Source organism: Phragmites australis, chromosome 17 (genome assembly GCF_958298935.1).
Source record: "Phragmites australis chromosome 17, lpPhrAust1.1, whole genome shotgun sequence".
NCBI classification, from domain to species: Eukaryota; Viridiplantae; Streptophyta; class Magnoliopsida; order Poales; family Poaceae; genus Phragmites; species Phragmites australis.
Genome location: NC_084937.1, coordinates 26981595 through 27009052, shown reverse-complemented (window position 1 = coordinate 27009052; position 27458 = coordinate 26981595). Strand labels below are relative to the sequence as shown.

At 43.4% G+C, this 27458-nt stretch overlaps 1 protein-coding gene, 1 long non-coding RNA gene and 1 pseudogene across 6 annotated transcripts; all 3 read left to right on the top strand.

Moving 5' to 3' along the window:
- The first annotated feature begins 3430 nt into the window (after positions 1–3430).
- LOC133897403 (chlorophyll a-b binding protein 1, chloroplastic-like) lies at positions 3431–4286 on the top strand (annotated as a pseudogene).
- Positions 4287–8366: 4080 nt separating this feature from the next.
- Positions 8367–16014, top strand: LOC133897286 (valine--tRNA ligase, mitochondrial 1-like). Of its 3 annotated transcripts, none has more exons than XM_062337948.1 (22): positions 8367–8501; positions 8609–8647; positions 9027–9074; positions 9306–9365; positions 9483–9652; positions 9748–9820; positions 9977–10042; positions 10126–10209; positions 10734–10811; positions 11045–11128; positions 11238–11317; positions 11473–11530; positions 11626–11925; positions 12042–12212; positions 12603–12793; positions 12911–13313; positions 13942–14193; positions 14272–14772; positions 14862–14959; positions 15080–15179; positions 15413–15558; positions 15662–16014. In XM_062337948.1, the coding sequence occupies exons 5-22, from the start codon at positions 9615–9617 to the stop codon at positions 15825–15827; spliced, it is 2889 nt and encodes a 962-aa protein (XP_062193932.1). In that variant the 5' UTR covers positions 8367–8501; positions 8609–8647; positions 9027–9074; positions 9306–9365; positions 9483–9614; the 3' UTR covers positions 15828–16014. The 3 variants fall into 3 exon arrangements, with proteins under 3 accessions (XP_062193932.1, XP_062193933.1, XP_062193934.1); XM_062337949.1 differs by having other exon boundaries at positions 9206–9365; XM_062337950.1 differs by having other exon boundaries at positions 8609–8683; positions 9206–9365.
- An 8485-nt stretch (positions 16015–24499) lies between these two features.
- Positions 24500–27038, top strand: LOC133897285 (uncharacterized). Of its 3 annotated transcripts, XR_009905882.1 has the most exons (4): positions 24500–25489; positions 25629–25783; positions 25997–26189; positions 26649–27038. It is a non-coding gene; the product is annotated as an uncharacterized LOC133897285 (long non-coding RNA). The 3 variants fall into 3 exon arrangements; XR_009905883.1 differs by lacking the exon at positions 25997–26189 and having other exon boundaries at positions 24501–25489; positions 26649–27037; XR_009905881.1 differs by lacking the exon at positions 26649–27038 and having other exon boundaries at positions 24501–25489; positions 25997–26499.
- Positions 27039–27458: the final 420 nt, after the last annotated feature.

The following is a 27458-nucleotide window of genomic DNA, read 5'->3' as shown; positions in this document are numbered from 1 at the left end:
ATGATCCTCTATCTTCTAAAAATACATGAAATTTTGAAATAGTTATTGTAATGTGCATGATTGAGTAAATGTGTTGCAGATAGATTAATTCATAACTAATCCATAACACTCAAAATTAGTGAAACCATTTTTATTAGTTTACTTAAATAATAATTTGTGTAAGAAAAATAATGATAGACATGACAAAATTAAAATAACATGAGTTAATAAATGAGATGCAAATTTTTCTTTTTTTTTCCAAACTTTCTATCCATGAAATATGATGCAAAAGATATTATTTTTGAAAAAAATCACACAAGATCTTAGAATTGTCTCTAATTATTTTAGAATTTTTTATGATTTTTTTATTTTTTTTAATTTTTGGGAGGTTTTGCAACGAAGCTAATTTTTGGTGAGTTTTTTCAACTAAACAACTTCTAGGAGAAAAATCGAAATCAAGTAACTTTTGGGTTTTTTATTTTTTGAAAAAGAAAAGAGACGCCACCTGGAGCCTCGAGGTTCGTGGCCATTGTTTTCTCCGAAACTTGGTACAGTCCGGGAGTCGCACTGCACCAAATCGTGCTTGGCTCCGTGCTGACGCAAGTGGAGAAGAAGCGCTAGTAGAAGTAACCCACATGCCCAAAAGAATTAACCCACGCTGCAGGCAGGATCACATAGCAGTAGTATCCACTTGGCAAGGTGGTTCAGTAATATTGGAAAACCTCTGCCCGCTTTGTCGGATTCTGATCTGTACGTAAGAACTATTATTTTCTGCAATTTTATAATGGGAATAGGGTTCCTCGTGTTCGAAAAAAAAGACGGTTAGGAAGTCAAAGTTGTGAAGCTGAGATCCCGATTAGAACAAAAGAAATTATTTACTCTTTTCAGATTTTCAGAAATAAAACATGTCACCGAAGGGGGACGGACAATCAGGTCTTTCAGTAGCAGTATAGTAGGCATCTGGTCCTGGTAGATGACACAGGGGGGAGAGCTGAGAGGCATGGGCTCGGTTGCATGCGTCACGGCACGAGTGGTTCGTGTCCTAACGCCACGGCCACGCGTACGATCGAGCGTTCCACCGCGTGCAGCCGGCGCTCGCACAGCAGCTGCACCGCCGTCGCGCCGGGGCTGTAGAACCCGTCGCCCAGGGCCCGATGGCGTGCGGCACCGGCAGGGCGCCTGTCGACGCGAAAAGTTATCACGTCAAACATACAGAGTATCTCATATATAATATTTGATGAGTAGTACTACAATACTCTAGTTGTGACGCTACTCGTTAGATCTTCGTTATCACCATATTCGAGAGAGACCCGTCAAAGTACGGGTGACAGGCGTACGTGGTGATTACGACTTGGGTCGTACACGACGCGCGCCCATCAAAGTACGGGTGACTTGTGAAACGCATGTAGCAAACATGCTTTGTCTCCAATTATTACACTACAGTTGCGAGGGAGGTGAATTGCTCTTCAGCTCTTCCTGCTAATGGCATACTTACACATTCATATAAACGAAATTCAACTGATCTATGAAATGTTAGACGGACTAATGATAACTGAACATACTAGCGTATCACTGAAGGAGCAAATACTAAGCAGCAAACAAAAGCTTTACAACACTCTGGCAAGCGGCATTGACATACAGAAGGGTTGTAGATTTTGGGGAACTTTAGTTACTGGAGTACTCCAAAACCACATAACGAGAACTTCTGTAGATTCTGGCAAGTGATCTGCTCTTCTGTGTTTGTACTGAGCCTCTGTCTATTGTTCCGTATCCACCGGTCTCTACTTCTTTTTTCTTAACTTTTTTTTTCCAGGGAGCCCGCCCCGCTTTAAATACCCGCCGGGCGGTAGCGTGCACAGAAAGGGAGGGTGCGAGTTTCGAGGCGTCGTAAATAAAAAATAACCATCATGGGCTGCTGCGCGAAGTGACGGGGAGGGTTGAAAACGCGCCCCCGTCCGACCTTATTCGTCATCCGCGGGGAGGGCCCACCGGGCAGCCACTGAGCAGCCCGGCGTGCCCGTCCGGTCAGAGCGAGTCTGACACATCAGGGCGGCAGGCGGGGCACCTTAGGCCTCGCAATGTTATCCCGAGACGCGCCGGATGTCCCGCGATGGGACCCGTGCATTAAATGTCCCCACGCCCCCCTGCCAGAATGTGGCAGGGACTGTCAGCAAGCGTGTGGGAGCAGTTGGAGGTGACAGGCCACGTGCCCTCTTAAATGCAACATCGGGCCTTTCACCGGTTGACACCTCACCGCTGGACCTCTTTGGGAGCCACCGGCGAAGGACTTCTGAGGCCGTCGGGGAACCTAGTGCTCGGGAGTCACTGTTCATAGTCCCGAGCACTCTCTCCTGGATATGCCCTTTCTTGGTCCTCAGGGACCGAGTGCTCGGGGGCCACTGTTCACGGCCCCGAGTATTCTCTCCTGGAACTGACTGTTCGGGTCCTCGGGGAACCGAGTGCTCTGGGGCCACTGTTTATGGCCCCGAACACTCTCTCCCGGAACTGACTCCCTTGGATCTTCGGGGTACTCGGGTGCTCGGGGGCCACTGTTCGCAGCCCGAGCACCCCCTTCCCGGCACTTAGCTTTTCTGGCCGTCGGGGGACTTGAGTGCCCGGGGGCCACTATTCACAGCCCCGAGCACTCTCTTCCTGGCACTTGGTCTTCTCGGGTTATCGGGGAACTCGGGTACTCGGGGACCACTGTTCATGGCCCCGAGCACCCTCTCCCGGGACTTAGTCTTCTCGTGCCTCGCGTAGGTGATCCCGCGGGAGGGCGCCACGTGGCGAACTGCTGATCTGGCCTTGGGACTCGGGGACCCCTGGTTCCTGTGTCACCGACACAGGGCTATTACCCCATGGGGGTCTGAACCTAGATAATCTATCGTATTCTTAAGTAGTATACACACATGTTTCTGCGCACACACTCAAAATGCAGATCACACATCCGTCGCTCAATACACCTCAAAATCATTGTCAGGGATTAACCCCCGATAATGTTAAAGTTAGAGCCAAAAAAGAAGTGTTAATTGCGTATGTTGATAGCTGGTTAGCCTCCATTAAAAGTTGTTTCATTTCTAGCCACAAATTTCTTTTGATTTTTATTTTTTTCAAAACAGACACACATATTTATAATTTATTGATTTAAAAATATAAACAATTCAAGGATCTACAACAATCTGGAGGAGGTCACGTCACACCAACTGATCCAACCGACGTAGGAGTATCACCCGGGATCCACCAGCCAACAGGACGCCACGCCACCGTGCTCAACACTTGGCAACGAAAAATTCACCGCAGCGCATGGCAAAAACTCACTCGGCCACTCGCTTAGCGCCAGAAGAATATTTGGCGGCAGCCTGGTGGCCAGCAAGCGGCCACATGAGCCACCCCATCTGCCCACCTCACCTCCCGCGTGCCAATGGCAACTCGGTTAATATTCCACGAGATAAGGACCGATCTCTTGGCGCCGCTATATAGCCTATGCGTCCGATTCGACACCGTCATCCCACAGCAGCAGCTAGCAGCTGGTCCAACACTCTTGCTCGCAGAGCTTGCTCGACAATGGCTGCCTCGACCATGGTGATCTCCTCCCTTGCGATGGCCGGCACCCCAGTTAAGGTGGCTGCCTTCGGCGAAGCCCGCACCACCATGCGCAAGACCGCGACCAAGCCCAAGGTGGCGGTATCTAGTGGCCCATGGTATGTCCCTGACCACGTCAATCACCTCAGCCCCTTCTCTGGGGAGCCCCCAAGCTATCTGACGGTGAGTTCCCTAGCGGCTACAGCTAGGACACCACCGGGCTGTCCGCGGACCCCAAAACCTTCACCAAGAACTGCGACCTCGAGGTCATCCACTGCCACTAAGCCATGCCCGATGCGCTCGGCTCTGTCTTCCCCGAGCTGCTCGTTCGCAACAGCATCAAGTTTGGCGAGGCCGTCCGGTTCAAGGCCTACTCCTAGATCTTCAGTGAGGGCAGCCTCGACTACCTCGGCAACCCCAGCCTGATCCACGTGTAGAGCATCCTCGCCATTTGGGCCTGCCAGGTCATGCTCATGGGCGCCATCGAGGGACACCACATTGCTGGTGGCCCGCTCGACGAGGTCATCAACCCGCTCTACCCCAGCGACAGCTTGGATCCTCTCGGCCTGGCCAATGACCCCGAGGCGTTCGCAGAGCTCAAGGTGAAGGAGATCAAGAACAGTTGCCTCGCCATGGTCTCCATGTTCAACTTCTTCGTGCATTCCATCGTCACCGGCAAGGTCCCGCTCGAGAACCTGGCTGATCCCGTCAACAACAACGCCTAGTCCTACACCACAAACTTCGTGCCCAGCAACTTAGTGCACGCTTGGCCAAAAACTTCATTGCCTTCAACTTGGAGAGAGCTAGCGTGGATTGACTGATGCTGCTGCAAGCTGCATGCATGTGTGTCTCTTGTTTCACGTCGCATTTTACGGGCAAGTCGAGATGATCAGTTGGAATTATACACTAAGAAGATGATGATGTTTGTGCAATAGTGGTTCTGTTCCATACTGGTGGTTTTTTATCAGATTAAGGACATCTTAATTTGTTCACACATCCTAATGATCAAGCGTCTGAAAATGAGACCAATATATCAAGCGACGAAGAACGGCGGGAGTTAGGGGAGGGGGTTGATTTTTTGGGGGTGGGTGGGCGGGGGGACTTCCTTCATCTCCAAGCTTAGAAGAGCTCCTGGGGAGAGAGGGAGGCCAGCACGACAGAAGAGACGGGAATGGGTGCGCCACCAGCCGTGGGCGACAGAGGACCGCTTGATGAGCTAATGCCAAGGTAGGGGAGCTCCAAAACGAAGAGGTTAGCATGGCATCGGGTTGTGGGCATGGATTCGACGACAGGAGGATGGGTAGGGCAAGAGAGCGAGGCAGGACGTTGGCGTGGTCAGAGGAGGAAGAGGCGTATTGCTACGGGAGAGATGAAGAAGAAAGAAGGGTGTCCGCCCGATTGAAATCGAATGGTTGAAAGCTATTGCATGAAGAGATCATGTTTATCAAGCATATGGTAAATAGCATGAACCTAATTTGTTCTCCTGCTTACCTTCTACATACTTTGAATTCTTCTTTTCTTTTCCCCCATGAACTATACAATCTAAAGCCTTAAGGCGCGGAAGAAACCAGTACATTCACATGGTGAACTATTCTCTCTCTCTCTCTCTCTCTCTCTCTCTCTCTCTCTCTATATATATATATATATATATATATATATATATATATATATATATATATATATATTCTATTGATATAGAGCATTAGTTTCGTTCGTCCAAACAGCCACCATCTTCTGCTCGATTCCTACTAAACAAACAAGTGACAACGCGTGGGCCTCTCCCATAGCACTAGCTTCACCCTCGTCCGAAACCATTTCTTGCACGCACCCTCACCCATGTTTACATAATTCGCATCTAATTGACATAATTTGGTAGCCCTAGCTCATGATCACCTAGAGCGGAAGCATGAATACATACTGGATCCTTGTGAAGCCATTATGAGTAGTTGATGCCTTGGAATAGATCATGGTGTATATGCTCACATTAATGAAGATGTTGTAGTGGAGTCCATCGAGGCAGATCAGTCGATGTAGTGGATATGTCGATGTCGATGAGTTATCTGCGTTCCCTTCTGTTTGTATGTACTATGTTGATCGTGAGAGACGGAGAGGGTAATATCTCAATAATCTGTCATTAGTCACTGCTACTTGTGGATGTTCTGGCCCATTCTACGCATAGTCCAAGCTCGACCATTTAAGCTTGAATCATTCTCAAACACTGATTTGTCTTTCAATAGTGGATGCATCTGGGCGCTGAAATGTTGCATAGAGGGGGGTGAATAGGCGAAACCTAAAAATTCTGCAAACTTAAAACAGCGGATCAGAAAAAGTTCGGACCTTCCGCACTTTTGTCTAGAACCTTCGCACTTGTCCGGAGGTTCTGCAGAAAAATACGGATACTCCGGACTTTTTGGGGAAACTTCAACTGAAGCGAAATCTGAGATAAGGTGTGATAATTTTACATGTTACAAAGCATCAGTAGATGTATGCCAATCTATAAGACCAAATACATGCAGCTCAAATTTTACAACGAGATAGATCGGATTTAAACCCTAGAATTCTATTCAAACAAAAGAGTATAACCAAATGCAAGAAACTGAATAAAGTTGACACAAGAATTTGTTTACCGGAGTTCGGCCACTCCACAAATAAGTACTTACGTCTTCGTTGAGGAGCTCACAAAGAGCTAGGTCTTTTTCAACCCTATCCTCACCAAGGCGACCGCAAAGATCGAGCTTCGGGTTTCTTACTCAACTTGTCAGGGTGATACAAACGTCTCGGGGCTCACCACAAACTTGGGAGCTCAATGAGCGACGCCTAGCCGTCTAGGTGGACGAACTACCAAGGGTAACGAACTTGAAACCACTGGCTTGACGAGGAGACGAGTGCTCTAAAGGATGGCTTTGTATCTCACTAGCACCATTGCTCAAACTCACTCAACCCTAGCAAAGATCTCAACAAGAATCACAAAAGGGGAGTGGAAATGAGCTTTTAATGAGCTAGAAACCTTTTGTCTCAAACTTGGTCGGAATTGAAAAGCTCAGATGCTGTTGCATTGAAGGGTGTGGGGTTTTTATACTCCACACTCAAAAACTAACCATTATGCTCTGAAAAGTGCAGACCCTCCGCACAAGTCCGCAATCTCCGTAGTTATGCGGACACTCCGCAGAAAAGTGCGAACCTTCCGCAGTTAGCCGAGAACTCACTAAAGTGCGGACCCTCCGCACAAGTCCGGATACTCCGCAAAAAGTGCGGACCTTCCGCACAAGTGCGGATACTCCGAAGAAAAGTGTGGACCTTCCGTATTTTTCTGAAAGAAAAGATTTATGGCTAACTTTCTATGACTCTCATGGGTTTGTTTGGACTTTTGAGCATTGTCTCTATACAACCAAGTAGATTTCATGTCTCCTTTATAGTACGACATTCTAAACTCAAATATAAAGCATAAAAGAATTTAAAAGTCATAGGAGCCAAGCTGCTTTTCTTTATCCGTTTTTGGAGGGTTCATAATGCGTCACATTTTTCACTTGATGGAACTAACATATGTCCATAACTCATAAAACTCATTAGTTTTTTAATTACTTTATCATTATCACCAAAACCCACTTAGGGGCCTAGATGCACTTTCAGGCGCAATGTTGCAATGGAGTCCAACCGAGTCTGGATGCTACCCACCCACTCAATGTAGCGTGCTTTGAGATTAGTGCGAGTAGAGAAACATACGGCGGCAAGCAAAGAGGGTGCAAATGCGTGGAGCGGGTCGGAGAGGCGGAATACATTTCAACTTCTGAATGGGGTGAGGTGGGTGGAATTTCTTTCAAATTTGAATCTTTAAACATGTTTTCCTCTCAAAACCGTGAGTCCGTTTTTGAATTTGTATGAACCTTTAAACACATTTTTCTCTCAAAACCGTGAGTCTGTTTTTGAATCTGTTTGAATCACTACGTTATTTAGAATTAGTACAACAAAATAAAACCCAAATTGAATATATATTTCTTTTTTTATTATTTTTAAATTCAACATTTTGATGATACCATTTCAATATTCAAATGCGTTGGCGTGCAACTTTGAGGTCCATAAAGCCCATCTAGCTCTAAATGGAAATGATAATAAACACTGTTTGTTTCCTATTTCTGTTGCTATCAGAAGACAGAAACTAGAAGTCGAAATAAATAGTGTTACAGAGAAGTAGCTTTTGAAGAAGATAGAAGACTATTTTTGAGAAAAATGAACTAAAGCTGATAAACTCGCTGAGAAATTATTTTCTAAAAAATTATATGATAAGAAACTAAAAATTTATTATAAAAATCAACGAACTATTTCCAAAACAACTTTTCAGAAACTAAAAAATATAACTTTTAAGGAAACTCGAAAACAGAGACACAAACAAATACGCCAACGGTGCATTAAGGGCGTGTTCGGATGGGCGCAGCCGTGCGTGCATGCAGCCGCGCGTGCAGCCACAGCCGTATACGACGAGGGAGCAGCGCATTTGGATGGAGCGCGCTGCAGCCGCGGGTGCAGCGAATACGCGCGCGTGCTGCATGCCGGGAGCAGGCCGAATCGGCCGTAGGTGCCGTCCTGGCCGGCGGGATGCAGCCTGGCCGACGCGGGGCCCACTCGTTAGCGACAACGAATCCCCACATGCAGTCTGAGATTCAACCTACCAAACACAAACTCAAAATCTACCTGCATCCGCTCATCCAACCAACCAAACATACTTCTTTTCCAGAATACGGATCCCCTCAGCCTGCTTACACTCATCCAGAATATACGATGCAACTCTACAAAACCTCGTACGAACAACCAAACACACGCTAAACCCTAGCCACCCTGCCCTCGTCTGCCTGCTCTCGCCGTCCTCCCCTACTCCACCCCTTCATCTTCGCGGCGGTGGAGCGAAGAGCCAACCCGCCGGCTTGATCTTAAGCATGGAGAAGGTAAGCGAGCACGGATCGAACAACCGGTTTCCCGGCTGCTGCTCGTGGGGATCTCTTCGATCTCCCTGCTTGTGTGGGACTGATTCGGATATGGTTTTGTGCACCAGCCCGAGGCGCTGGGGTCGGAGAAGGCTCCGGAGGAGAAGGTTCGTATAGTCCCTAGTCTCACATTCGCTTCGATGGTGAGCTTCTCCCTAGTGGCGTATGCACTTCGGACGCAAGCTCTAGTCCTCCATGATTACTTTGGTTGGATCGTGTTCCATGAAATTGTATCATACATAAATTCAAGTCACTGAATCAGCTTTGTTTGTTTCAATCCTTACTATGCATATTAGCATATATGTTGGGCGCACGAGCAATAGAAGTAGGAACGTATACCTATAGTAGTATAAATTCTTCCCCCACCCCAACACACACACACAAAACAGTTTCAAGGAGGTACTTGGTTGCTGTAGTGCAGTCGAACTTTGTTTTTTTAAACTAAGCAGCTCACTCTGTCCACTTTTCTTTTGTGGATGCATGCAGCAACTTGATGAGAAAGAGTTAGAACGAAAACTGAAGAAAGATCAGAAGGTATTGATTAAATTCCATCTGGGATTGTTTTTTTAGGCTTATATATATATCCCTTTTTTGTTCTTTGTTTCTGCCTGAGTGGCTAATCAGTAATCGAGTGGCCTGTAATGATGATTGAAATCTTACTGCAGTGGTTTTCACCGATGCCAGAAATTAGTTGAATTGTCAGATCGGACTGTTTGTTATTGTGTGTGTGAATAGTCATTTATGGATTAAGTGGTACATTCGCAGGCAAAAGAAAAGGAGGAGAAAAGGCTTAAAGCAAAGCAAAAGGAGGCAGCTAGACTCCAGGTTCAAACATAATTCTTGAATTTGTATATGACTAAATCGATGATCAGATATCTACTAACTGAAATGCTTGTCGGAGATGCATTTGCTTCTTTCTTCGTACTGATTTGGTTTCTTTAGGCACAAGCAACTTCAGATGGGCCCAAGAAGAGTGAGAAGAAACAAAGGAAGAAATCTGTGGAGGATGAAAATCCTGATGATTTCATTGATCCAAACACTCCTCAAGGGTGAAAAAAATTGCTTGCACCTCAAATGGCCAAGCAGTATAGTCCAAGCGTGGTCGAGAAATCGTAAGGTCCTAGATTAGTATTTTTTTCCATTCTTGGTCTTCTAAGTCATAACATTGGGATTGCCTAGCTTAAGTTCACCTGCCTTCTTTTTTTAGGTGGTATGCCTGGTGGGAATCATCAGGATATTTTGGGGCAGATTCAGGTAGCACAAAACCGGCATTTGTTATTGTAAGTGATTTATTGTCTTGAAAATTGTGCAAGATATGCTATGATCTTATTTAGCAAACTGCATCTCATGAAATCACTGTAATGCCTTTATATGGTCAAATATATGGCATAAATATGGATTAGCTTCCTTCAAAGAGTTAAGTTATTTCTTTTCAGGTTCTGCCACCACCAAATGTGACTGGAGCTCTTCACATAGGCCATGCTCTTACAGTGGCTATAGAGGTAGCCTTTCTTATGTTTGCAGAGATCTATATGCCATTTTAACACTACAGATATTGACTCGACAATGATTTTATGCAATGCAGGATGCCATGATACGCTGGCGGAGAATGTCAGGCTATAATGCTCTATGGGTCCCTGGAGTGGACCATGCTGGCATTGCTACACAGGTTTGCATCTAGCAATTGGTTCACTGTCTGCTGGAGTTCATCTTATGAAGCATACAACTACAGATAATAGAATTTAGTTGCTGTTATATTCCTTGCCTGCACATGCTATCATTCAACCTATAAAACAGCCATGTTCAGGGCTGTTATTAAAAGCCACTTCTGTAATTTTAGCAGATTTTTTAAAATATTGTTTTGATTCCCATTTTTCCTATTATTAGTTGTTTACTTTTAGGCTTAGCAATTGCTCTTTCATCAAGTACATGATTATATGCCTTTTTTCCTTGACAAATCACCATACTTTTTTTTGTTGCTTCTTTACCTCATAAGAAAATCATTATTGTATAATGTTGCCCAAATGTGATTTTTTTGTTCGTTTCAACACATATTATTATATGATTTAATTTGGCATTTGTAGTTAAAAATTTTCTTTTTTTACTTCACATTGATGGACAATTGAGTACTTTAATGTTCTGTACTTTCTTAGTAGTGTGCTTTATTTTGACATCTTTTCCCCTGTATATCAGGTTGTAGTAGAAAAGAAACTTATGCATGAAAGGAAGCTGACAAGGCATGACATAGGGCGTGAAAAATTCGTTTCTGAAGTACGCACTTTTTCCGTAACACATGATTATTTTTGTTGACAATGGTTTTTTTGTTTCCATTATTTTACTATTAATAATGGATTCAATGTCCTATGTGGTTATGAAAAATTGTAGTGACCAATTGAGCAGACAGCATAGTCATGTGTGCTGAAATGAAAGTGTTGTCTGCCTTGTTTATTTCATTTTCTGTTTGATACTTGCTTATTTCATTTTCTCTACCATCTTTTGGACAGGTACTCAAATGGAAAGAGCAGTATGGTGGTACCATATTGAACCAATTGCGCCGTCTTGGGGCCTCACTTGATTGGTCTCGCGAGGTAGCATTTCTATTTCTTTCTGTTAGGAAAAAGCATGACTTCTTCTTGAACCATGCATGATTTTATAATTTGAACTCATACTAGTAACTTCATCTCAACTTGTCATCAGGCTTTTACAATGGATGAGCAAAGATCAAAAGCTGTAACTGAAGCTTTTGTAAGGTTACACAAGGAAGGCCTGATATATAGGTAAGTTTCCTCACCCCGTTTTGTTTGAATGCTAAAATGGAATTTTTCCTCCTATCAATTTTGCTATGATGTTTTACCTGTTTACCTTGTACATTCCTGTTCTTCAGTTGCCAACATAGTTTTTCACGTCTTATAGACAAGTTACTCCTTTGCAGAGATTATCGCCTTGTAAATTGGGATTGCACGCTTCTAACTGCAATTTCTGACATAGAGGTTTATGAAGCTTTTTATTGTTTATGATGGACAAATTGAACCTACGAATGCATAACTAAGATAATTTTCTTTGTTGGAAAATTCTGTTTTTTCAGGTTAATCATATTGAACTTAAAGAAGAAAAGATGTTAAAGATCCCTGGTTATACTGCTCATGTACAGTTTGGTGTATTGATATCTTTTGCCTATCCTCTTGAAGGACTGGGTGAGATTGTTGTTGCAACAACTAGAATTGAAACAATGCTGGGTGATACAGCAATAGCTGTTCATCCTGAGGATAAAAGGTATAAGCATCTGCATGGGAGGTATGCAGTCCACCCCTTCAATGGCCGAAGGCTCAAAATAATCTGCGATGCTGAGTTAGTGGATCCCACTTTTGGTACTGGGGCTGTCAAGGTAGGAGCTGGTGCTGAGGGCTATTTGTTTATCTCTATCTTATTTCACCTAGTTGGACATTACTCATACACTATTCCCTCTTCGCTTATATTGTTGTTTGCTGGTTTTTTATGCAGATTACACCTGCCCATGATCCAAATGACTTTGAGGTTGGAAAACGACATAACCTTGAGTTCACCAATATCTTCACAGATGATGGGAAAATAAATAGCAATGGAGGTGCACAATTTGAAGGAATGCCAAGATTTACCGCTCGAGTTGCCGTTATTGAGGCCCTGAAGGCAAAGGTATTACTGATTACTGGATTTGTTTAATCATACTTCCAAAAAGTTTTATGATATAATAAAACTTCCAAAAAGTTTTAATCATACTTCCAAAAAGTTGTATGAATATACGCATTATAATATATGGAGCGACATGCAAAATTTTCAAAAAGTTCTATTAAAATTAAAACTTGCACCAGATCATGTCTTTGGGATTGGGTATCTGTAATTATGAATTTACGAGAATCTCTCATGTCTTAGAGACATCCTGCGTGGCTGTGGAAACTAATGATAAACTTTACCTTTACATGATAGTTTTATCATTTCTTGGGGGATTTATTTGCCTTCTTCTTTTGTCTCATGGATTTTGTTTTAATTACTTCCAGACTAACAATGTTTATTCTGCTAATTAAGGGCTTGTACAAGGATACGAAAAAGAATGAAATGAAATTGGGTGTTTGTTCAAGAACTAATGACGTAGTGGAGCCCATGATAAGGCCCCAGTGGTTTGTTAATTGTAACACCATGGCCAAGGTAGGCCTTGATGCTGTAAGGTCTAAAAAGATTGAGATTATTCCCCAGCAGTATGAACAAGACTGGTATAGGTATATTTATCCTCTTTTACGTACTTGAGATTTGTGTCATCCCTTCCAAAAATCATGTCAAATCATCAAAATAAATCAGAGAAAAAAATGAGCCAACCATTACTTCTATCCTTGCAGATGGCTTGAAAACATACGTGATTGGTGTGTTTCAAGGCAACTTTGGTGGGGACATCGTGTACCTGCATGGTATGTGACACTGGAAGATGACCAAGTGACAGATCTGGGTTCCAACAATGACCGTTGGATAGTCGCTAGAAATGAATGTGATGCGAACTTGGAAGCACAGAAAAAGTATCCAGGGAAGAAATTGCAGCTAAATCAAGATCCTGATGTGTTGGACACATGGTTTTCATCTGGTCTCTTCCCATTAACAGTACTTGGTTGGCCAGATGATACCGCTGATCTTCGTGCTTTTTACCCTACTTCGGTACTAGAGACTGGACTAGATATTCTCTTCTTTTGGGTAGCACGGATGGTGATGATGGGAATGCAACTTGGTGGCGACGTGCCATTCAAGAAGGTACGGCTCAAATTCCCATTCTCTGCAATTAAAACTGCTTCCTGTGATTGTAGCAGTCCAATATATAAATTTCATCCATGTTGGATACTTTTTATTCAGTAGTTTGTTCATGACAAGCCATCTCTTCCCTCTGTGTCCCCTTCACATGGTGAGATTTTGCTTTCGTGTATATAACATGATCAAGAAGAGTCCTATATTAGAAAGTTCCTAGAAGCTTGTTGAATGAACTAAGGAACCTGCCCTGCCCATTTTAAATTATTCTCTGCTGATATGCCATGCCATTTGTCTCTACAGTGCACACTTAATTTCCTTCTGAATGAGCTCTGGAGCTTGTAAATATGTAATGTATGATACTTGCATTTTTGCCCTTGCCATCCTTTGGCAGTGTGTGGTGCATGGTTGATTGAGTCTATCCTGTATTTCTGTTATAGTAAATGCATAAAGCCCACTTACCTTTTGTTTATGGCTGTAAATTATTGGCTTAGTTTTGTTCTCAATTAGCAAACCAACCTTATGATGAGCTGCTAATAGAAATTATTCAACAATAGGTAAGGCATTCAAGTTGAATACATGCTTTCATCATCTCTTGTGCAATGATTAATGAATAATGACTGTGCCCACATCTTAGGTTTATTTGCATCCTATTGTCCGTGATGCACACGGACGGAAAATGTCCAAGTCACTTGGTAATGTCATTGATCCTCTTGAGGTGATAAATGGCATCTCACTCAATGATCTTCTGAAACGTTTGGAAAAAAGTAATCTGGATCCTGATGAATTAAACATTGCAAAAGAAGCGACGATGAAAGATTATCCTGATGGCATTGCTGAATGCGGTACCGATGCCCTCCGCTTTGCACTGATTTCTTACACTTCTCAGGTTGTAGTGACATCCATGGTTTTTTTTTTCTGTATTATGTTTGCAATTAAGCTTTTATTACAACCTCTTTTGTTTCAGTCTGACAGGATAAATCTGGATATCAAGAGAGTGGTTGGATATCGACAATGGTGCAATAAGTTGTGGAATGCCATCCGTTTTGCAATGGGCAAGCTTGGTGATCATTACACTCCACCTGCAACTGTTGATGTGTCTCTGATGCCACCAATCTGCAAATGGATACTCTCAGTACTTAACAAAGCCATTGGCAAAACTGTTACCTCTTTAGAAGCATACAAATTCTCTGATGCAACATCTGCTATATACTCATGGTGGCAGTACCAACTATGTGATGTATTCATAGAAGCTATAAAACCTTACTTTTTCAATGAGTCTCAAGAGTCTGAATCAGCAAGAGCTGCCTCCAGAGATACCCTGTGGGTTTGCTTAGACGCTGGTTTGCACCTGCTCCACCCATTCATGCCTTATGTAACAGAAGAGCTCTGGCAGCGTCTACCTCAGCCCAAAGATTCTTGTAGGAATGATTCCATTATGGTTTCAGAATATCCATCTCCTGTTGAGGTAATACTCATGCCCTAAAGAGGACTGTAATCCAGAAAACATTATCTTTGAGTATCTATTTACCCATGGGAAAATGTTCTTTATGGCAGGAATGGACTAATGATAAACTTGAAAATGAAATGGACATTGTCTTAGATGCCGTGAACAAGCTGAGATCTCTGAAGCCCCCAACAGAAACAAATGAAAGGTGTGTTTATGGTCACCTATATGGTTTTGTGTTTGATATCTGCTTGTTTGATTATTCTTGTTCAACACAGTTGGCTTGCAAAATGTAACATCTTATTGCTTATCCTTTTCCTTTTTACAGACGACCTGCTTTTGCACTTTGCCAAGGCCAACAGATTGTTGACACTATTCAGTGCTATCAATCTCTAATCGTGTCTCTTTCTTCCGTATCGCATCTTAAGGTTCTGCCTTACACTTCTTGTTATTTATTTTTGTTAGGGATTTTTTTCCCTTAGACTGGCTGCAATTTCTTGCCTCAAATAACTGTGTGTTACCCGTTGGTTCTTGCCGAATAATATTTCCTCATGGTTTTCTTCAGCTTTTCACATTTATTTATATTTATGAATTTCGAATGTCCAGCTAAGTTGGAAGACTTTAAACAAAACCACTGATCTCGCATTTGGAAATTCTTCAGATCCTGACAGAGAACGATGAAACTCCAGCAGACTGTGCAACTGCTGTTGTGAACAAAGACCTCTCTGTGTACCTTCAGCTTCAAGGTGCTCTAAATGCAGAAGCTGAGCGTGAAAAGCTGAGTAAAAAAAGAGATGAAATTCAGAAGTGCGCTTATCTTGTCTGCTCCGTCCATTTTGGATAGTAAATATCTGCACATGTTTCACTTTTATTCTTTGGTATCAGTAACATTGTCTTATCATGCACGCAGGCTACATCATGCCCTGACACAGAAAATGGACGCGTTTGGTTATCGCGAGAAAGCCCCTCGAAGTGTCCAGCAAGAGGACATGAGGAAGCTCACTGCCTTATTGGAACAACTAGAGGTCATTAGTGAAGCTGAGAAGAAATTAGATGCCAAAACCGGCAATAATTGAGTCTGATCTCTGTTTTGAAGATATTCATCTTGTGTTGAAGTTGGCCCCACAATTTTTTGCGTATAGCTCAGTTATGTACCTATATTCGAATTGATGGTTCAGATTTCTTACACGCTTCCTCATTTTGCAGCGTGTAAGAATATACTGACGACCTATAGTTCTATACAAAAGCATATTTTTGGCTGTTCGATCTTGTCCCATGAGATAACTTTTGATGTTGATCCGTGCATATAAGCAGTCTGTCAGACTGTCAGAGTCTGTGGTATTTTCTCCGAATACTTTCATATTCTTATAAGTTCGTTGGATTTCATAATCTCATAAATACTTCTCAAAAGTACATGTTGGAGACCGAATTATGCATAAAACGTAAGTATTTTTGGCCGAAGGGAGTTACAGTGTTTCTTGAGGTCCGCAAGCCTCACGCACAGGACACGGTCTACTGCCCAAAATGTCACTTCTGTAGCATATCTGTTGCAGGCAAGCAAATTGTGCACACTTTCTTCCAGAGGTGAGGAAAAGGAGTTTGCGTTGCCAGATTCGGTTGCCGTCCCGACGAAGCTCCTGTAGAGCTGCACCGAAGTTGCCCATCTCCGCCGTGTCAACCAACTGCACAGATTGGCGTATGCGTACGCCACACACCAGCAGCCTCGGCTGCACTTCCCTGGAGGTTTCGTTCCCGGCGAGGACGAGCTCGTCCGGCGATTTCATCCCCGGCAAGGCCAAGAAGCCGGCGATTTCATCACGGCGGCCGTAGCGGCTGCGCTCGCAAGGACGGCGTGCATCACCTCCTGATCTTGGCGAGGGTGGAAGCCAACCGCGCCGTGACCCGTGAGGGGCGAGGAGCCGAGGAGGTGGAGCAGGCGTGCAGGAACGGCGGCGGATCGTGCTCGGGGTGGAGCGCCGGAGTGGACGTTGTGGGTCGGTATTTCATTTACCGACCACCGCACAAGGTGAGTACCAATCAACAAAGCAAGAAAGCAAGTACAAATGTACTGTAAGATTTACATGATATAGGTATATATATTCTCGGTCAAAGAGAATGCATTTGATTATAGCAAGATAAATGCCACAAGTTAGAATATTTAAGCATAAAGCATTTTAATCAAGATAAGTGATATTAGCAACTAAGCATGATTAAAATAAAACCGTAGAAACCAGAATGGGCGGCTAGAATCCTAATTCATCGTTTCTCAGTAAATGTAGTAACAACGAGTAACATTTGTGTTAATCATCTTATCTCAAACTCATCCACCACTAGTTTTTCATGAACCTATCATACCAAGACACACTACCAAGTACCACATTACCAATTCAAAACTCTACAATGATGTTCAATGGAATATTAAGCGCGCTTATGATTGAGAGCGTGACTATTTAAATAGTTTTTACACATTCGAGAGGTACTTCTTTACCTATATGACACAAGACTATACGGCTTGTGCAACTGGCCAAGATATAGAATAAGTACCCATGGCAACCTTTCTCAAATAAACTTTAACTATTTGAACATGCATCTATCGATGTGGAGGCAACCTATGTCCACGCCCTGACATCCCTGGGAGCCTCTTCAAGTTCAACCACTTGCATAATGGACCAGTGTCAATGATTGGTAAAGTCGATTATTTGAATACTTGTATAAAGTAAGGATACCTGATGGTCTCAGTGTGAGTATTGAAGAGAGAGACACGAGTTTTATACAGGTTCAGACATCCCCCATGATAATAGCCTTGCGTCTTGTTTCGCCTTAATTAATCTCAGGAAAAGGTAATTACGATTGGGCTTTATCTAAATCTAATCCTAAGCCTCTCGACGAATTCTCTTGTATCCTAAGTCTTGAAGACCATGTCGGATGAATTCATCATAGTATGACTCTGTCATGGATCTCAATGGGTCTCTCTGGTCCTAGCCGATTAGGTTTGTTCTGTATTGTTTATCCAACTTGCTGTTGGGAATTTGATCTGGCTCGAGATCTCTAGCTTTGGCACTTGGCTATGAGATCGAATCACTCTAGTTTGGCTTCCCCTCTGGACCTGCCCTTTACACCCCCTCCCCTTTCTTATATAGTCGAGGTAGAGGAGTCATATCATGCTCAGAAATTCCGAGCGTAACCTTCCTATATTATATTCCTTCCGAATATCTGAAAGATTCATTTCTAATATGATGATGATTTTCGTATAAAATACAATGAATTGCCTGAAATATCAACACATGTCATATTTACCCCATGACGTTTGTAAAACCTACCATATCAGGTTAATGACACATGCATAGTAGGTACTGTTACAAGGATATATCATATTTATAGTAAATATATAATTATTAATTACACATTTCTCATCAGTTAGCCCCCCAACTCTGCTCAGAAGAGAGTAGCTGAATCATATCAGGAATTCGACTTTACGAGAACTCACATAGTTAGGAATATTCCTCGAAAAAATGTTCTTCCTGGCTGGGGATTACTTTCGACCGAATAGAACCTTTTCTAATCGAGGGATTCCTCTGACCGAATAAAGCTCTGGGCCTACCTAGTTAGAAAATTACTTCCGACTGCATAAGCCCAAAGGTCGTCTCATCTTTTTTGCATCCTTGGGGAATATTTTATTAAATGCGCATGACTTTTGAGTGGAGTTGAAACCATCATGGCATCTGAAAAGGTGTCTGAAAAGGTGTTTCGTAATTCAAAACGACACTGATGTAGTTAGCCTAGAGCGATAATTCTGATGCCTATTACGGAATAGTCACAAAACCTCCACTCATAAATAGGGATCCGGATGTTATCTCCATCTCGCTTTCATGCCTCTCAAATTCTTTCCTTCAACTGCAAGCTTTTCTCCTTCCATCAACCTCTGGCCCCTAATTCCTCCAATGGCTACCTCGAGTAGCCTGTCAGTGACATCGACGATTTCAGAGTCCCGCGTAAGAAAGTTGGAGAAGGACGAGATGATTGCCCCCAGGAGCTTGATCCCCTGGTGATTGGCATAGGGAGAGGATATTCCAAGCCCAAACACTAGAGAGATTGTGGTGTTTGAGGCCTTCTTTCATTACGGCTTATGCCTTTCTACCTCAGATTTCCTCAAGGAAATCCTTATTTTTTATAGCATCAAGCTCATCAACCTTAGTCCCAACTCCATCATGATGTTAAGCATCTTTGCTGACCTCTGTGAGGCTTTCGTAGGGGTGAAGCTGATCTTGTCGCTCTTCTGCTACTACTACCAGCTGGAGCACCTCAACTAGTGGAATAGTAGGTTTTGTCGGCTTTCGCCTCCTCGACGGCCTCACCGGTGAATACGCCGACATTACAACAAAGTCCCTATGGTTGGGATGGCACATGTAGTGGTTCTACTGTGAGTTCCCTACCCCGGGCACCCTCTAGTATAGAGGTGTCTGGGCAAATATGAGTCCTTGTTGGCAAGAGCCCTTGGAGGTTAGCCAATAGCTTTAGGAATCATCGACCGTGTTAAGGGTCTTAAGGCTCATGGTTTGACAGTCTTGGACATGGCACTAGATTTTACCCAACACAACATAAGTCCTCTGAAGGCCCAAGTACACACAGTGTGGATGTATTCAAGACCTCTAGACCTAACTCGGGACAACGTGAATGGTAAAATCGCCGCACGTTTTGGTATTTCTTACTTTACACTCATAGGATCTAAGTGTCCTCGTCTCTTTTTGTAGTGATGTCACTGGTGGATGAGAGGAAAAGAGTCAAGTTCCTTCTCGACATGGCCCCAGTATGCGACCGAGAGGATGTCCTAGTTGCTTGTGTCATCTGCCACCAGACGTAAGGGTGACAGAAATTCGGGTAATCGTTCTTCGGATCTCTTTGTGCTTCCTCTCTGTTATGCTTTCGCGGGTCGACTCAGGCTCAGGAGCTGGTCCGACAATACCCTCTAGCTAGGGGACCAGTCGTGGGATGAGGAGAAGATCTACTCTGAGCCTAGATGCTCCAGCCATGGTTAGGGCCAGAAAGAGGTCCAAGTCATCTCAGATACCTCGGAGACTGTCCCCGAGGATGTGCCCGTCTATGTCCTCCCTGATCCGTCCCTTGCTCCAAGTAGGGGGCGCCTGTCTGAGGTAATTTATAATGCCGAGTCTCATGCATTCGAGATTCATCCTCCAGTGGGATGCCGATGCTGAGGCCAAAGCATCATGTGTTTCTCTCAAAATATATGCCTGAGGCACTCTCGTGTCCTTGTATATTGGGAATAGGGGGTGCCCTTGCGATGATCCCTACTTCTGAATTAGGCAATCGATCCACTGGCTTGTGTGTTTCTCTTTTGAAGAGGGTGAAATCCTCCTTCGTATACAAGATCAAGCCCTCGAGTTAAGACCCATACTTTGCGACGACGACTGCAGTAGAAGATCCTACCGGTCCATCGATGTCTGATGGTGTGTACAATGCCGGCCCACTCAATGGCTCTCATTGGTCGCTGCCAATATGGTCAGAGATTATCAAGCACTTGGACTTGAGTCCTTTGCCAGCCCAGGGTGACAGGGCGTCGGCAGCCATCCAAGTAAGTTCTCCTCACTTGGGAAATATTTCCAAGGGTTCTTCTTTCAGCTTGACTAACTCTCTTTACGCCCCTCATGGTTGTGCAACGTCTTTGATGGTGTTGTACATCCAATATGCTAATCTTGAGGCTGAGGCCTCACTCGCTTCTACCAGCGAACCAGAAAAGATTCAACTCGAGCTTGCAGAGGAGAAAGCTTGTATTAAGTGCCTCGAGAAGGATCACACGGAGGAAAAGGCCTGCACTGCACGCCTCAAGAAGGAGGTAGCCTCCCACTCAACGAAAGTAGTGACGCTAAAGAGAGACCTCTCGGGTAAGCTTTTGACCTCATCAGTCAAGATCTCTTACTATTCAGTCGAAAATCTGACTTGAGCAAATTTTTGTTCTTAGCTTTTGCTGCAGAGAAAGAAGAACTATAGGCTATTGCAAGTTCTGCACATGTGGAGGCTGCTGCCACTAATAGCGCGGTGAAATCTCTCTTGTCGATGTTGACGACAGCCTTTGTGTCGTTTAACACTTCGATGGAGGGAATGAAGCTATACATCAACACTCCTCTTGAGCGGACCTCGGCAGGATACACCCATCGTCTTACGCAGCTAGCCAAGAAGTGTTGGAAAATAAGGCACATTTAGATTTAATTTAATCCATAAATAATTCATGAGCAGAAATTGATATGATCATATCATCAGAGCATAATCTAGACATGTGTACGAAAGCACAACATATGACTAGATCTACTATACTCAAAATTCGGAATAGCAGGAAATAAAGTACGGGTAACATAATTTTTACGTACTAGTCCTGCGATATGGAGGTTGCTGAAGATGCTGGTTGCACTGTGTTAATGGCACGATCGATCCTGCTAATGACGCGCCAAATTTGTTGAAGATGACACCGGGCAGCGCCCAAGCGACTAGGAAGACGAACCGTGGTGAAGAACTTGAGCGGTCGTGTGAACCACTTCCCAAAAACCTTATTCGCCCTCTCCCGGTGCAAGATCTCAAGAGCGAGGGGTTCGAAAACCTACTCTCCTGTTCGCCGGTGCACACCGACGCCGAGATAGAATAGACTACAACGATAGCACAACTGAGAGAGAAAGAGGCAAAACCCTAACTTTTATATAGACTCATGTAATGAGAGCGTTCCCAATTTTAGGGCTACTCTCAATTAGCAGTATATATTGTATGTGTACCTAATGAGGTGAGGTCCTTACATATATGTAGGGAGAAAACCCCCATATATGCACGTCAGGTACCTCAGATTTAACCACTAAAAACCTATAAGCAATGCTCCGATGAGTATATCCCAGAAAGACACAATTCACTGTTTTATGTCTGCGCTTGCGCTTTTTAGTTATTGGTACATTGACTTTCACTAAGCATCCTCAAGTGCGCAAATAAGAAAGTGATGGTTTTCTCTCTTCTCATTTTTCATATGGGGTTTTCTCTTTATCCTTGAGAGAAACTCTATTAAGGACAAGACACAAAGTCAACAGGGTATCCCCTCACCATGCCTTAGATAATCTCGCAGTATCTAACATGGTATTAACCACGTTAGTCAATGTGCGGTTTTTCCTTTCGGCAACCCGTTTGATTGGGGTGAATAGAGAGGCGTCCTCTCATAAATAATCTCATGTTTCTCACAGAATGAATCAAAATCACTAGAGAAATACTCTCCACTACTATCCGACCTAATTCTTTTGATCTTTCTCTCTAGTTGATTCTCAACTGCTGCCTTATAGATTTTAAAATGATCTAGAGCCTCATCTTTCGTTTTCAACAAATAAACGTAGCAATATCTAGTCGCATCATCAATCAAAGTCATGAAATATCTTTTCCACCCTTCGTCAACACACCATTCATTTCATACAGATCTAAATGTATGAGTTCTATATGTACCAAATTTATCTCATCGGCTGCCTTGTGAGGCTTACAAGGTTACTCTAATTGCACACAACTATAGCACTTAGAACCTTTGATCATGGAAAATTTTAGAATTAAACTTATGCTGGAAAGTCGACTTATGGAACCAAAATTCAAATGACATAACCGCGAATGCCAAACACTAGCATCATCATTAATGTTGCCACAAATATGATTCACAGACTTATTGCTGAAATCAGAAAGGAAAAAACGGAACATACCTCCACACTCATAGCCTTTACCAATAAACTATCCATACTTTGACACTACTACTTTATTAGACTCTAACACCACCTTAAACCCATCTCTACAAAGAAGAGAGCAGCTAACTAGATTCTTATTCATTGTAGGGACATGCTACACATTCCTCAGCTGAACGATCTTTTCCGAAGCAAACTTTAGATCTATTATGCGAACACCACGAACAGAAGCATGTGACCAATTCCCCATTAGGACAGAAAAATCATAGACGACCTGACAAGAAGAGAACATTGAGATATCAGCACACACATGAACATTGGCTCCTGTATCAATCCACCAATTACAAAATAATGAAAACACTGAAGGTAAATTCTCATACACTGCAACTCCATTTCTAGCTTTGCCAATGATCACCACATTAGTAGTCTTTGAGTTCTGTTTGTGTAGAGCCTTTCTTCACTTGCGGTCTGGACTAATCTTGGCGAAATGTCCAATCTCACCGCACACAAAGTAAGATAATTTTGTTGTGTTCATCTTCTTCTTCTTGAAGGTGGTAGTTTTGTTTGACTTATTATCTTTCCTTTTATTTTTATTGTGGAAGGGCTTTTGCACCATATTAGCCCTAGTCTATCCCTCGCCTCCTTTTAGACTCACATCCTTAGCCTGAGCTTTCTCCTCAACATCAAGAGACGCGATCAAACTCTCAACAGTAATCTCTTGTCTCTTGTGCTTTAGAACAGTAGCAAAAATTTTCCACGAATGAGGTAACTTGGCAACAATACCTCTAGCCACAAACTTATCGGATACATTGATCTTGAGGCGTTCGAGTTCCTTCACGATGCACTGAACCTCATGAGCTTGCTCGACTACAGAGAGATTTTTAAACATCTTGTAGTCATGATACTGCTCTATGATATATAGTTCATTTCCTGCATTTGATACACCAAATTTAGCATTCAATGTATCCCAGAGCTCCTTCGCGCTTTGTATGTGCATGAACACATCACAAATACAGTCACCAAGAACGTTAAGAATGCATTCTACAAAGAGTGTATTAGCATCCGTAAACATCTTTTCCTGCTCAGCAGTAAGGATTCCTTCCGGCTTACCATTAGCCACCCAGTAGACATTCATAGCCGTCAGCCACAGAGTGACCTTGACTTGTCATCTCTTAAAGTGCACACCAGAAAACTTGTCTGGCCTCAGTGCATCAACAAATCTTGCTATTAATAAACCTAAGTGCCTACGATAAGGTTTTTGGATTGTTTGAAAATAAGGCACTTTTACGTTTAATTTAATCCAAAATAACTCATGAGCAAAATTTGATATGATTGTATCATCAGAGCATAATCTAGATATATGTACGAAAAGCACAACATATGACTGGATCTATTATACTAAAAATTAGGAATTGCAGGAAATAAAGTACGAGTAACATAGTTTTTACGTACATGTCTTGAGTTGTGGGGGTTGCTAAAAATGTTGGTTGCACTGTGTTAACAGCATGATCGATCCTGCTGATGATACGTCGAATTTGTTTACGATGATAGCGGGCAACGTCCAAGCTACTAAGAAAATGAGCCATGGTGAAGAATTTGAGCAGTTATGCGGAGCGCTTACCAAAAACCTTATTCGTCCTCTATCAGTGAAAGATCTCAAGAGCGATTGTTTCAGAGATCTGCTCTCCCGTTCGTCAGTGCACGCCGACGTCGGGATGAAATAGACTATAGCGGCAGCACAACTGATAGAGAAAAAGTTAAAATCCTAACTCTTATATAGACTCACGTAATGAAAGTATTCCCAAATTTAAGACTACTCTCAATTAGCAGTATATATTGTATGTGTACCTAATGAGGTGAGGTCTTTGCATATATCTAGGAAAAAAAACTTCCATCTTTATCTCTATTAGCAATACGGTACTAATAGAAGATGGATTTTAATATAGACTGACTCTTCACGATATGAGCCTTTACGATTTATTAAGAATTATTATATAAACCGGTCCCCATAATTCTCTACTACTTAAAACGTTTGCAATGCATTTTTCGTCTGCCCCAGTCGAACGATCGCCCGCTCCTCGCCCGTCCGATCAGTCCCGCGCGCCCACCCTCCTCATCGCCCGTCCAACAGCTCCTGCCCGGCAATCACGCTCCGCCCTTCCCCACCATGCCCGTCGCGCCTCCTCATCGCGCGTCCAACAGATCCCGCCCAGCAATCACGCGCCGCCCTTCCCCACCACGCCCGTCGCACCTCCTCATCGCCCGTCCACCGCCGCCACTCCGCGCACCCTTCCCCCACGCTCGTCGCGCCGCCTCTCCCATCCCACCTCGACGCCGCACCGCTCCAAGCTAGCTGCCGTGGCCGCCAGTCGTCTGCCGCGATCGAGCGTCGACGCTGCGCCCCTCCTTCGCGGCGGCGACCTCCCCCTCTTGTCTCATGTGAGCGATTCTCCGAGGGACATGTTCACCGGACTCTCTCCGCCCGAAGCTATTCGTGTCGCCGTCAGGTCTCCACGCCGCCCCACATCGCCGGACTCGACTCCGCCCGAAGCAGCCGAACCAGCCGGGATCCCTCGCTTTCGCCGTCGCTTCCTATTTCCTCCCCTAAACTGCTGGTAGGATGCCGTCCCTGAATCGCATCTCATTCCCGCAGCCGTCGCCATCTCGCCTCTCATCTGCCCACAGGCCGGGTGGCGTCCTGGCCAGGTGCAGCAACGCTGTCGCCCAGAAGATCTCCGGCGCCATCAAGCTCCAGCTCAGGAGGTTCCTCCTAATAGCGGTGAGCTATTCTTACTTTCAGGACCAGGATGCAAGCTAAAGGAGGGATCTCCATCTCGACTTCACGCAGTGGCCACAGGCCACAGCACTTCAACTTGCAATTCAAACTGCACAAGGACTTCAGATGCCCTTCTTCCATTTCTTCTCTGATTGTCAGATGCTTATCAACGCTGTAAAAGCTGCCGATCCAATTGACAGCCCTGGACATTGGAGAAAATAACTTTGTGTGCCCTCATGAAGGTTGTGGAAAGGTAATCACCATAATCTGTCCATTGTGTTATTCATTTCGTGATTTGAGCAGAGTTTTTTTCATGTATGAATGATTCTACATGTTTTCTCATTTCTTACGTATACTGTGAATGCTCACAGCCTGTTTGATTAATTGCTCAGGAGAATTTACATTTGTCAGTACCATTCCTATATATTGGCCAAATACAAATGGAATTATTTCGCGTTACAAAATCTACATCTCTAGAAAATACATACATCTAAACAAGCCACCTGAGATTGATGCTTCCTGACATACCGATCACCCAAATGTCCAGGTGAGTTCGCACTTTCATTTTTTGTGCTTTTAGCTTTTGAGGCAAACTGAACATTCTGATCGAATCATATTCTTTACGCTCATGCCTAGGTATTGACTTCATTTAAAAAAACAACAGTTACGACTTTGCGTTTCCGTATTCATGTGAGATTGACATTTAAACAAAAACCGTGTTGACTATTGGTATCTAAGTACCTAGTGCATCGACGTGCAGGAGCCTCCCTGAAAACCTTTGAGAATTCAAGGTTGACATGCTCTAGGTCTTAAGGAAGCTAAATTGCTGATAACTATGCAAGCTAAAGAGCTGCCCCCTTTTGTTCACTACGAAGATGAGGACATCTTCCTGATATTTGAGGATTCAAGACTCAAGAGCAATGATTGATAACACCATCATCCAAGAGCTATAAGTATTTGCAGTTCTCTTTGAGTCTTTGATTCAGTCGTTCAGCAGCTTGGTTAACTGCATGGGTTGTAGGCAAAGAGAAGACTGAATTTTGGCTTCTACGATGGGTTAACTGAACATGCATGTCCTGGAAGCAAGTGCAATCCTGCACTGGCATTGTATATGCATATAATTCTGAGTCAAGCTCAGTCTTAGCAGAACAGAGAATTAGTTTTTTATTTACTTTGGCGTATATGGAAGAGTAGACATGACTATCTGTTCAAAATTATATACATAGTTCTTACTCAAGTTCAGTCTCAGCAGGACAAAGCATTCATTTTTCATTTACCGATTGTGGTTTATATGGAAGGCTAGATATGACTATTTGTTCAAAAATAAAGAACAAATGTTGTTTATGAAGCTAAAGCCTCTCATGGTAGAATTTTTCGTTATGCACGATTAATATTTCTCCTTTTTTATTCAGGTTCATAAGGAGCTTAAAGCTCTGCTATCATGTTTAAATTGAGGGAAGAGACCAGAACTACCATCCAAGAGCGAGACAAACTACGGAAAAAGATGGTAAAATTTGAACTGCACATCGTGTACACCATAACTGAAGCTTGAAAGAACAACTCAGCTCTCCGTGTTGTTCCTTTGACTTTGGCATGGGGCTGCCATGTTTTGCTTTCATCTGTCCATTTAAGTCAAGTGACAGCCACCTGATGAAAATTTTGTCGAATACATCCAGGTCATTAGTACTGTCTGCACATGGTCTTCCAGCTTGCCATAGCCAAAAGTCCCTACCAGTGTTGGGCCGTTGGCCAATTCCCATCTAGAGGAAAGCACCTCTTATTCAACTTTTTAACAATAACCAAAACCTGTAGAGTTCTGTTGCTGACATCCAATAAATTGGCATTGTGGTTAGAATTCACAACCCCAAATAAATGGCTACTTGACAAGTTGGCATCATGTTTTATGTTCAATGGTGACTGCTAACATCTGAGCCAAATAGAAATCTATAAACTGCGAAGTTGATTGGCACCCAAACGTTAATGTATAGTTTGTGCTCGTAGTTAGGTAAATTGACGTGCCTAATACAGAACAAAGCTCTGCTATCATGTTTGAATTTATTATCACGAGTCTCAACTATGAGTACATAATTTCACAGTACCTCACATATAATCTTACCATATGCTTGATGTTATCTTATACAATTTTTGTTTCCGTTGCAACGCACGGGCACTCAACTAGTCTAACAAAAAGTTGCAAGATGCCATCGTCAGCCTTCGACAAC